At 39.9% G+C, this 12,340-nt stretch overlaps 1 protein-coding gene across 3 annotated transcripts; it reads left to right on the top strand.

The window, feature by feature from the left end:
* The first annotated feature begins 785 nt into the window (after window positions 1–785).
* Window positions 786–11,470, top strand: znf513a (zinc finger protein 513a). Of its 3 annotated transcripts, XM_061706892.1 has the most exons (5): window positions 786–975; window positions 3,915–4,024; window positions 5,231–5,362; window positions 7,843–8,628; window positions 9,451–11,470. In XM_061706892.1, the coding sequence occupies exons 2-5, from the start codon at window positions 3,985–3,987 to the stop codon at window positions 10,392–10,394; spliced, it is 1,902 nt and encodes a 633-aa protein (XP_061562876.1). In that variant the 5' UTR covers window positions 786–975; window positions 3,915–3,984; the 3' UTR covers window positions 10,395–11,470. The 3 variants fall into 3 exon arrangements, with proteins under 3 accessions (XP_061562876.1, XP_061562877.1, XP_061562878.1); XM_061706893.1 differs by lacking the exons at window positions 786–975; window positions 5,231–5,362; XM_061706894.1 differs by lacking the exons at window positions 786–975; window positions 3,915–4,024; window positions 5,231–5,362 and adding an exon at window positions 6,481–7,346.
* Window positions 11,471–12,340: the final 870 nt, after the last annotated feature.

Below are 12,340 nucleotides of genomic sequence, written 5' to 3'. Positions count from 1 at the left end.
GCTCCTTTAAATCAGGCCTAAAAACATTACTGGTTTACTGAAGCGTACTCTTACATTAAATACTTACCTGCTGTACTTTACTGCCATTACTTTTTTAACAACTTGTGCTTTTTATTATTTTACCTCTTTTCTTATTTTATTTCATTTTATTTGTTATTTAAGCATACTCTTAAATTAAATACTTTTTGAAAACCTTTTGAAAAGTTATGGATAAGCCCTGAATACAGGCATTGTGACGTAGAATTGTCAAAATGGTTTGATTCACCGCACGAATCGGCACCGATTACTTTCTAATACTGTATTTGACCTGGTCTTTGTACGTTTTGACCATATAGAAACGTAATTCTCGTCATTTGTGTGAAATAAGACCTGGAAACAGCAATGTGGCATAGAGTTGTCAAATTGGTTTAATTCACTGTACGAATTGTTACAAATTACTTTTGTAATACTGTATTTGACCCGGTCTTTGTACGTTTTGACCGTATAGAAACGTAATTCTTGCCATTTTAAGAATGTGATGTACCTCTACCTCTACTGGCCTTACTTTTTAACAACTTGTGCTTTATATTATTTTACCTTATTTTACTCTTTTCTTATCATTTTATTTCATTGTATTTGTTATTTACTGTTTAATTGTGTCTTGCCGCTTTTAATGTTGATGTAAAGCACTTTGAATTACCTTGTGTTGAATTGTGCTGTACAAATAAACTTACCTTGCCTTAAAGATTGTGCTTTTATTGTGAAATGCATCAGCCGGAAACAACGTTATTGTTGTTACCAGTCGATCCCGGACGAGTCACAAAATCAATTAAGTTATGAAAAATATCGTTAATTGCCTTTCTTTGTCGCCGCAGCTCATGAAGAAATGGCGGATCTCCAGACGTCGGACGTTTGAAGATAAACACGTCCCATCTAATGGGGGATTTCCCGACGATAAAACAGCTCTTTATGGACAGGAACGTTCAGGTTTCACTGGTGAGTTAGCTCGGCGGCTACAGTGACATTAGCTGCGGGGCTAATTACCATTTCAGTCATTACTATATCCTCATCAAGGGGTGTTTTTATCACAACTGGATGCGCCAAGGTGCAGTTTTCACGTGTATAGTTGACGTTTCTCGTGGTATTGTGCCGCTGGGCTACGGTAGATCAGGGCATTTGAAGTTAATTCGCCTCTGGACTAATGATTTGTTCAGCTGCTACACCACAGCTACGTTAGCCATGCTGCTAAAGCAGATTAATGTCCTTTGTTCTTACATTTACCATCACACCTCTATCTCCCCATGGTGGTTATCTCTTCTACATAAAGTCATGTCTGTTATTAAGTTGAACTGCTAGAGTCTGTTAGTAACGCTGTTATCTGTCCCGTTTATAATGGGATTAATACAATCTGTAGGAAATACTGAAATATCTTCAGTATTTTTAGATCTAGGTATAAAAACACCACTTTCACTGACAGTCATTCTTTTGAGTTTACTTTGTTTTTTCATAAACCATCTTTGAGTTACATTTATTGCATGAAAATTAAGGGAAAAGGCAGCCTGTCAGTATTTATTTGAAAGTATCATCAAAATTAAAGGGCTGTGTTTTATGCAGAACCTCATTTTTCATGTGCTCCAGTTTGCATAATGAGCATTGATTAATTGAAGAATTTATTAGAGGAATTGCATAGGATCAGGTACAGTTTCATGACAGTACAGATTCGCTGATACAAAGTCAACTAAAAGGCATTATTCCAAGAAAGCATTACACTTGTTTACATTGGAGACCTTTTTTAAACTCATATAATATTGAATGACATACAGGTAAGAAGCAGTACTTTGTAGGGAAGATTGTAAAAAAAAAAAAAAAAAAGAAAAAGGGGGGAATTACTGTTATTTTGCACCGAGAGAGACTAAAAGGTGATGAGACAAATAGAATAAGCTAGGTAATACAAAACAAAAGCAGAAACAATAATCAGAAGGAACCGCGGGATGTGCAGTAGAGGCTTTGATTATTCCCAGTTACGAGTAGCAGCCTCCTGTAGGTGACTTTTTAGGGCAGACTTGAAGGAGATTAGGGATTTGCTCTCTTTTATGGCTGTCGGTAAGGAATTCCACATGTTGGTAATATAGGATGCAAACGAATTTGAACCTTTCTTGGAGTTGTGTAGCAATACTACACTTTTACAAAAAAAAAGGTCAAATTTATTTTTCCACTATGTTAGGGGTTATTCAGCGGTACTAGCTCCATGCAGTCAACCAGCTTCCTTAACTTGCAAGTTGTAGGTTTATGGCAACATCCTCTGAATGCAAAACTGTCGTTTGGAATCAACGTCATGCTTTTTGTGATAAAATAGAAAAGTAAAGAGTGGAATAGACCGGAATGCCTTTGTCTCATTGAAATGACAAGAACTGCCTCTCATGCACATTCAATAAGTGCTGTCTTTAAAATAATGCTCTAAAACAAATTAAAAATAAAATGCCATTAAAAAGCTTAGAATGTCATAGAACAAATTGAAAATGTTTATGAAAAATAGGCCAGACAAAAGTGCAATGTACAGTTTTTGCACAATAGTACGGTTATAACGCATACAATGATTCAGACCTGCTGGGATGATACCAGGGGGATGGGGAGTGGTTGATGGGAGTCTATAACAGTAATGGCTGCCTGATAGTGGCTGCTTATGAGTCTGGAAGTGTCAGTCTTTGAAGCTCTGCAGAGCCGACCAGATGGCAGTAAAGAGAGCAGTTGATGATGCGGGTGTCTAACATCCTTCACAACGTTGCCGGTCCTGCTGTGACAGCGAGGCCTGTAGATTTCCTCCAGCAGGCAAGTCCAGAGATTTTTTTTGTACTGTCCTTTGTCTTTTGGAAATTTGAGGTTTTCACCAGCTTGGACACCCAAGAACTGAAAGCTGGACACCCCCTCCACCTGGTTTTGCCTAATATCTATAATCTACATCTCTGAAGGCATTGTCTTTGGCCTTTGGGATGAGCCCCATCTTTCTTGTAGTATACTGTTCGTCCGGTGAGCAGATGTGCAATTACAGGTGAAGAGGGAGTAAAATAAGGTACTCTGATATTATAGGTCCTTGTGGTACTCTGGTGCTCAGGGTCAAAGTTGGGGAGATGTTGGAGCCCGGTGCCATGGTTTTTTTGGCAGTCAGGAAGTTATTACCCAGAGACATACAGTAGTTGTTTGCTGACACCCAGCTGTAGCATTTTTTTGTGATCATCCACCAAACGCATTCTTACATAGGATGCTTTCAGTGGATGATAAAGGACAGTGTTTATGGCATCTTCTGTGGATGTATTTGTATGCATGCATACTTGTGTGGGTCTAGGATGGGGGGAAGTTTGGATTTAAAGCTGCCCCCAGAACAAGACTTTCAAAGCGTTTGACTATGATGGGCTTGAGTGGGACTGGTCTGTAACTGCTTAAATTATGAAAAAATTACAATAATAATGGAGGAATATTCTACAACTTTGCTCTCTTGTAAATTTCCTATTTTATCTAAGGCCCTGAAAAATCCCCAAACACTTTTCAAGTTTGTATGTAAATATCATCAATCAATAGTTGGTAATTCCAAACAATAGCTATTATTTATTTCCAGGTAAAATAAACAAGTTGTCACTGATTGTATTTCCTGGCTATAGGTGTCAGTGTTTTAACATTTTTGAATAATTTATGATGTTTTTTTTTTTAATAAAAAATGCTAGTTCCCCATAAATTCTAACTTTTGTATACCGCATAACTAAACCACATTAAAAAATAAGCAAGATGGAGGTAGATTTAAAACCAATGAAGATGGTTGCAGAGCCAGTTCTGCTCTTTTGTTATTGTTTTTCATAGGTTTGTTTACATTTAGCAGAAATAATCTTTTACCTGTAATCTCTTCGTTACGTTTATTAAAATATGACTTATCTTTTGAACAGGTGAGAATGAGCTGATGGTTGTAGTAGTCTCCAAGAAGACGCTGGAAAAAAGAGAGCGGCTGACCGGAAGATGCCAAGAAAAAAACAGCAGAATCCACAGCCAGTCAAGTGTAAGTATTCAGAGAACTTTTATTACTTCGTAATTGATTCGTAACATCAAACAATTTTGTCATTGAACATATTTTAACACGTACCACAGGAGTTGAGGCTGAATAGATTCAGATTAAATATCTGTCAACTCTGTCCCAGTTGTTTGCAACTTGTCCCCTCCTTTACCGCTCACATCTGGACTCCAGCTGTTGCCGCGTCCAAATGTGAAATGTTTTACATAAATCATACACACAATTGGAATATAGTGATTAATGCAGGAATGTCACTTCTGCATTCACTCAGTTACATTTTTGGATCCTGAAATTAAATTCTACAATTTACAAAGTAAACCGATATGAGAATGTGATATATGAGCTGTGTTACTGCATATTGTTCTTTTTAGTGTCTGTGTAAAATCAAATGATGTACTTGTTATTTGTTGCCCTCTGCCAATGTCAAAATGATGCATCAACATGTCCAGTAAATCATAACAAGATGTGTTTCAGTAATAGTCATTTAATTGAACGGTGCACGTTATGATTGGAGGAAAGGAAAGCATCCCACACAGACTTGTCCAAAAATGAAATTGCCAGTAGATGGTAGTAAAACGCTGGTAGTTTGGCATCCACCAGAAAGGGCTCCAAGAATCACGTCCTTGAAGTGCCCTGAAAATGAATTGAAGACTGACAGCTGTATGAAGGTTGTTTGGATTCCATCAAGCTTCAGAGACCGAGTTATAACTTCAGGCGCCATTAGCTCTAGCTAAATTAAAAGAGCTCCAGCTGTTGGCTATTAGCTCTTCATTTTTGTTCGATGATGTTATAGTGTAGGAAATCCAAGCTGTCCTCTCTTTGCATTTGGTGCCATTTCCAAATAAAATAGTGTTAAATCTTCAAAACCTAAATCAAAACTACTAACTCAAAACATTCATATTTATTGAAATGTTGTTTATGCCACTTCTGAGATTAGAAAGTGTCATTATTAATCATATATCACATTATTGCTGATAATAATTCTTGCACAAAGCATACATTTTAAGAGTCATTTAGAGAAAAAAAGACATCAAGATTGCATTTTAATTTTGTATATCTTGCCAACATGCACACATAATTGCAGTTACTTCAGGATTTATTTACTGTCTTCACTTTGTGACTGCATATTTATATTTGTTAAATAAATAAATAAAAGATACTAGTCATTAAATGTTTGATTTTTTGTGACCATAGTGGATTCTGAAGATGGTGTAGCCATTGAAGCTCCAGGAAACCTCCCTTTAGACACTGACTTCCTTCTAGGACAAGACCTTGAGTTTGGTGATCCTGTTCAGGACAAGATTCTAGGCCTGGAAAAGTTCTCAGGTTTGTAATCAAGTCGAGTGCAACCAAACCTACTGATGTTTTGAAAAGTAGGCTGTCAAAAACAATTTGGATCACTCACTGATTTTAATTGTGGAAAAAGAGTTAGTGTTTGGTTTGACCTGTGGCTTCCTGTCCAGCTGTGACGGCTTCCATTGGTTGCTTTACACTCTGCAGTGTTTCAAAGTAGCTTACTAATGCATTCCATGAAAAGTTTTTATTAGGGAATTTTTGTCATTTATTTTTTCAGCATGAAATTGAGAGGCGCATTGCTTGTGATTTTTTTTTTTCCAAAGTAAAGCCTTGTCTTTCATGTACAGCAGCTGCAGTAGGAGTAGTAGCTTGCATGGATTGAACCCCTAAAAACTTCCACATGTAGAAGTTTTTCTCCCCATCCAAATAGTGTCCTCATGTTTTAAAGCCACTCTATGTAGCAATAACCCTTCTGACTACATAGAGGCGTACAGATCTGGTATGTTGGTAAAATCGCCACTAACAGTGAGTGGGAACATCCGTCTTGCCTTGTACAGTAATACCACTTTGCCCAACTGGGGGTGTGGTATTGCTACACGGAGTGGCATTAGAAAGCCATTTAGCAGGTGTCATTTAGCACATTAATACCATTTTTCTCCACCCACCATCCAACAGTTATTGCAAGTTACCCTTCTGATAAATTGCAAGTCAGTTTACGAGAATGGTAATGTGCTCTGACCAAATGAGCCCCTGTCAGTTAGAGGAAATTATTACAAACAATGGTGCTGTTTTGCTACTCAACTTTGTCCTGTGGAGCCCATTTGTGTGGTTAGTGATAGTAATTTGAAGTCAGTCAACAAACGGATGTAGGTGACTGATTGCTAGATGGTGATTTATTTGGACAAAAGTTGCTTAGCCTCACAATATGTATGCAATATATAGATGTCCTACTGCATGCACATTATAGCCCATCTCAGCTGATGTGTCCTATTGGTTTGTTGAGTAGCAGTGAAACCCAATAGTCTTGAGGGATTTTGTGAGTATTGTAAACTTTGAAAACTTGACTCCTTTTTTTCTATGATTGGCTGTTTGGAGGTCAAGTTTGGGACAAAAAGCATCTCCGTTTTCTGGTGTGAAATGTTCATTTAATTTATGTTCATTAACATTCAGTTTTGCTTTATTACACAAGATCTTGTCTTATTCTCTGCATTGACTGTTATACAACAGATGGAATGGAAAGATCATATAGTTTTGTACATTTGGGAAGAGCTGAATGAACTAATTTGCTTACATTCCATGGTTTGTACCACCTTTGTTTGATTTGCTAGTATCAGTTCTGTCTTTAGTTTATGTCTGGGACAAAGTGTAGCCTCGTGATGTTGCAGGGGAGAGACTGAACAACTGGCTCTTATTTCCCAGCACGGCTCTTTGTCAGACTGAGTGATCTGAAAAATGGAAAAGCAGAAAGAGGAACCGAGACCAATGTTATATAAGGGTCATAAAAATAGGACCATTACCATCAAGGACACCATTATAAGAAGGCATTTATTCATCATCATCATCATCATCATCATCATCATCATCATCATCATCATCATCATCAGCCTCTGCTGCCACTATCATCATCATCATCATCATCATCATCATCATCAGCCTCTGCTGCCACTACCGCACTGCCATTATCGTTTTCCCGTCATCATCATCATCATCATCATCATCATCATCATCTTGTACCCTCATCATCATCAGAAGCAGCCGCCTCACCATTAAAGTCATCATCATTATCATTAGGCTCTGTAATCATCCATGAGGGGTTTCTATGTGAGCCGGGATAAAAGGGCAGTCCTGGCTCTTGCTTTCCTCACATTGTGCCTCGGCGCCGGTGAAGGAGCAGCCAGACAGCCCTGCCTGCAGAAGTCTTGAAGCTTTTCTTTCTCCTTTCAGGGGAAAAAAACTCCATCTTTTTGTCTTTTCAATGTCTGAAAATCTTAGATTTGGCCTTACCCGTAGCACCGTGAGTATCAGCTCTTACGCTCTCTAAAATGTGTGTTATATTTTAAGAAAAGAGAAATGCTGTTTTGAAGCTGCATCATTGAGTGCAATACAGTTGAAGGGACATTTGCTGTACCTGTTGTTTTTTATTTATTTAAAAAAAATTGTTCGACATTGTGGCTTATTTAAAAGGTACCTTTTGAAGTGCTTTTGCGCCTTCAGGTGCCTCTTTTCATCCAGATCATAAGAATCATCTTTTGTTTGCTTGAATGGAAGGACACATGTTTTACATAAACTTAACAAATTGTCTATGAAGACTAAAATTGGATGAATCACTTTTTTTTTTTTTCCCCCCCGCAGCACTTATATCATTTTCAAAAATGGTTCATTATATTAACAAATAATTATGTTGTTATAGATGATATTTTACTGCATTTCCACCTGTGTGTATGTGATTAGGCATCCAGTCTGTTAACATAAATGTTAAGAAGAATCCCTCTGTTCTCTTTCCTGCACAGAAGTAGTTTCTGAGATTGGTTTCTCTGCGTATCCTCTGGGTGATGAGGAGAGTTCTGCCTACAGTCAGCTCAGCATGGAAAGCGAAACGGACAACGTGCACCGAACAACTGACACTGAGAGGGAAGAAGAAGGCGGAGCAACCCATTCCGAGCACAGTTTTCCAGCTTACCTTTCCTGCAGAGGTTGCGGACAGCTCCGGGACGAACCTCTTGGACCTGGCATAGACCTGGTTGGTCCATACTGCCTTCGGTGTTGCAAAGCCTCCAGGGAGGCCAAAAGTACAGACATGTGTTCATCTTTTGGGAGCATGAGTGGGATTCGCTCAGACTCTCAGACTCGTGATGACATGGAGCTTGATTGTGAGGAGTTGGGAAATGATGTGGATGATAAGGCTCTGGCGGGTGAGGACAAATCAAACAAGCAGCATACGTGTCATCTCTGTGGCTTCACGTCGCGCTACGCCAACCACGTGAAGCGTCACATGAAAACTCACAACGGGGAGAAGCCCTTTAACTGCCTCTTGTGCACTTACGCCTCAGCGCAGCTGGTGAACCTGCAGAGGCACCTGCGCATTCATACGGGGGAAAAACCGTACAAGTGCGATAGCTGCACTTTTGCATGCAGTTCTCTTGGCAACCTGAAGAGGCACCAGCGCATGCATATGCTCACTGCTGGAGCAGCACAGGAGGCCTCACCAAGGCCGCCCACTGGCCAGACCAGCCTGAACAGCCTGAAGAGACCTTTGAGCGGGCAGAGGCCTAATGAGGAAGCGTCTGCTGCTTCAGGTAAGGCTACTTGTCATTTCTTATACTTTGGTATAGGGCTGTTCGATTAATCGATTTTAAATCGTAATCGCGATTATGTAATTAGAACGATGTTAAAACGTGAAAATCGTAAAATCGATTTTTCACTTTTTTTTTTACCTTGTCTGCACACATATTAATGATTGATGATTGACTCTTAATACCTGCGACAAGTGCCCCATCGGAGAGGCTCTTTAGTGTAGGAGGGGGCGTTGTAACATGCCACCGGGCATCCCTCAAGCCAGATGTGGTAGACCGGCTCGTGTTCCTTGCAAAAAACTTGCAAATGTGAATAGCAAATGTAATGACTGACATCACACACCTCCTTCATGGGTTGCATTATTAATGCATTAAGACCCAGTTTAGTTTAATTAGAAAATGTCTTTGTTTTATTTAATTGGAAATATAACTTACTGTATGTTTGCAAGTGCTGATTTGCTGATTTTTTTTTTTCAGAGATAAAACTTTATATTTTATTATATTTTTTAAAACTTTTTTTCAACTTATTTTACAAAGTTTTGCACTTTATTCATTCATTTTTGGTTTAATAAGAGCAAAGTTTGCACTTAAAGCCCAATGGGGCAAATGTTCAATAAAAAAACAGCATATTTGAAATCATTTCTTTGCCTTTTGTCAATTCACAAAATAATCGTAATCGAAAATTGGATTTTGAGAGAAAAAAATCGAGATTTTATTTTTGGGCAAAATCGAACAGCCCTACTTTGGTACCATATAAATGATTAAATATAGCTTTTATCAGTCACAAAATGTATATATAACACTTGTAATCTTTTTGAATCTCAGAGATTACAAGACCATCATCCAACCTGAGTTTGGGAGCCCAGAACAGTGATTACGTATCAGCCTTTGCTGGGTTAAAGGGAACCTCTCCACCGCCCATACCTGCCTCTAACCCAGCTCCTGGCCACCACTCTCCACCGCTGCCGGAGATGACGAGCAGCAGTAGCAGCAGGGCCCCCAGAGGCAGCGTAGCGGACGGCGCTGCTCTCCCACCTTCACTTTTTCCTTTTACTTGCCGATTGTGTGGCATCGTCCTGGAAGACGAGGACGGCTCCTCAGCCCAGATCTGTGCCAAGTGTACCCTTGAAATGTTAACGAAAGACTCGTCGTCGTCTCCCAATAGTCCCGGGGAGCGCAGCGACAAGGTTTACACTTGTGCTTCGTGCCCTTTCCTCACACATTACCCTAACCACCTGGCACGCCACATGAAAACTCACAGCGGCGAGAAACCGTACAAGTGCCCACAGTGCGACTACGCCTCAGCGCACTTCGACAACCTCAAGCGGCACCACCGGGTGCACACAGGAGAGAAACCTTACAAGTGCCATTTGTGCGATTACGCTTGCGGGAACTTGGCCAACCTAAAGCGGCACCAGCGGGTGCACTCGGGCGCCAAACCCTTCCAGTGTGCCGTATGCAACTACAGCTGCAACCAGAGCATGAACCTGAAGCGACACATGCTTCGACACACCGGGGAGAAGCCGTACAAATGTCAGGAGTGCGGCTACACCACCGGCCACTGGGACAACTACAAGAGGCACCAGAAGAAACACGGCCTGGCCACGGACGGCTGGGTCAAGGTTCCCATGACTGGTAATGACGACGAGGAAGATGTGAGGAAGAGGATGGAGGCTCACAGAAAAGATCCAAGGGTTGTTGATATGCAGTATATGCCGAGAGAGGGGGGGGCAGCCCTGCACTCATGCTACAAACATGAAATTGCATAAACTGTAACTCAGCAAAACTAAGCTACCAGCATTTTTTATTTTATTTTTTTATTTTCAGAGCATTCATAGTCTCGACGTGTGTCTTCAGTTACTGTCAGATGTCTTGAGGCTGCTAATAGTTCATCTGTAGAACCTCGCACAATTATGGAAATTCTGTTCTGAAAACTTTCAGAAGTCTTTTCACTGTCTTGTCGTGTGAAGTGTAAAATGCCAGGCTGCTTATCTTGTCAACATTTCATTCTCACACTACATGGCATGTTTTCATTCTGGAAAAGGAAGAGGCAACCAAGTATTTCTGATCCCACGGAACTGATGCACAAATGTCACCAGGCGCTGCACCGTGTAGCTTCAGGAACATTTGAGCATTTTTTTTAAAACAAAGTCACCTGATTGATTGTTCTTGCCTTTTGCCCACAGAATTTTCCCAACATTGCTTGTTCTATTATATTCATTTAAACTACTTCTGGAATGAGCGGTTTTCACCATTTCCCAGACTATAAAGTGCAGCTGTAAGCAGTCTTGGATCCTTGAGTAGACCACATTGTGCTTTGATAGCTGTAGCCTTCAGTCTGATAAGGATATGCCTTCCGATCAATGTATGTACTAATATCCAAGTGCTGCTTCTTGGCACGTGAAATCCTTTTGTCTTTATAAACATATCAGTACAATGAACAAGATACCCCTTAGTTAAATTACTGCCTAGGATTTAAACTGTTATCATTTTGGCCCAAATCCTCAGGACATGAAAGTATTGATTTGTGATGTTTAAAAGTTTACAAAAAAAAAAGATTTCATATTTTAACACTAAAAATTTGCATGGCAAAGCATGCTGATAGACGGTTTTCAGCCTTGATGTGATGAAAGAAAAAGCACAGCCACACGCTGCTCCACTTTGGCAGATTTGGTGAAAGTGAAAAATCTTAACCCTTTTTTTTTTTTTCTCTATTCAAGTGACTTAAAAAGTTTCACAGAAATACTTCCGCATAATTTTAAAGGGAGTGTATTAACCACCTCTGTCTTGTCAATCTCATTTAATATTGGCGGTGAAATGAGCCCTTCTTCGATTTTGAAAAAGAAAAAAAGCATTGATATTGAAATTGTTGCCAATACACTGCCAGAGGTGGATTTTACTTTAATGTGTGACGTGTCATGTCGGTGCCACGGTGGGAAGAACAAGCGCTGTGATTTAAATGTACTCTTTGTGAATGACTATTGTCGCGAGTGAGACGTCCTCCGGGTTGACAACTCGCTGTGTTACAATACATTGATCCAATCATTTAGTACAGACATCTAAGTGGCCATTCATGTCTTTATGCAGTGTCTCGTAAATGCCTTAAGGGAGAAGTTTGAAATAAACACTTGGAATTCATGTCCCTGAATGTCAGACGTCTGTTTTTCCTTAATAAAATCTGTGTGATATTTTAAAACTCCTTGATGTAGCAACGCCGCTTCTGCCCTCATGGGGGCGACACGTCTGCTGTTGACAAAAGATCCCCTGCAAATGTTCATGGGTGGGGACCGTCTGGCACGTCTTGTAATTTCTCCCACTCGAGCTGGACTTTGTTGCGTCTTATGCAAGGAGCAACCTTTTTTTTTTTTTTGTTAACCAAGAGACAACTGTTAGCAGTGCGTGGGAATAAGTTTAGCAAAGTAGCCACTGGTTGAAGACTCACCGGGGCTGACCAGACTCTAGTTCATTGGCTTCTGCATCTGTATTTTATGTCAGGACTCTTCCAGGTTGACTAATCAGACTACTTGCTGACATCTTTCTAAACTCAAACATGTATGTCCCCATAAGACTATGGATGTCTTCAATTTCCTTTCTGAGCACCACAAAACTCCAAAAGTGCAATTAAACGGTCCAGTGTTGAAGGAACATGTAATTGGCAACTACTAGGGATGGGCGGTATGGACTAAAAAATGTATCACGATAATTTCCGGAATTT

The sequence above is a fragment of the Cololabis saira genome, chromosome 18 (genome assembly GCF_033807715.1).
Source record: "Cololabis saira isolate AMF1-May2022 chromosome 18, fColSai1.1, whole genome shotgun sequence".
NCBI classification, from domain to species: domain Eukaryota; kingdom Metazoa; phylum Chordata; class Actinopteri; order Beloniformes; family Belonidae; genus Cololabis; species Cololabis saira.
This window is presented reverse-complemented; position numbering and strand designations above follow the sequence as displayed.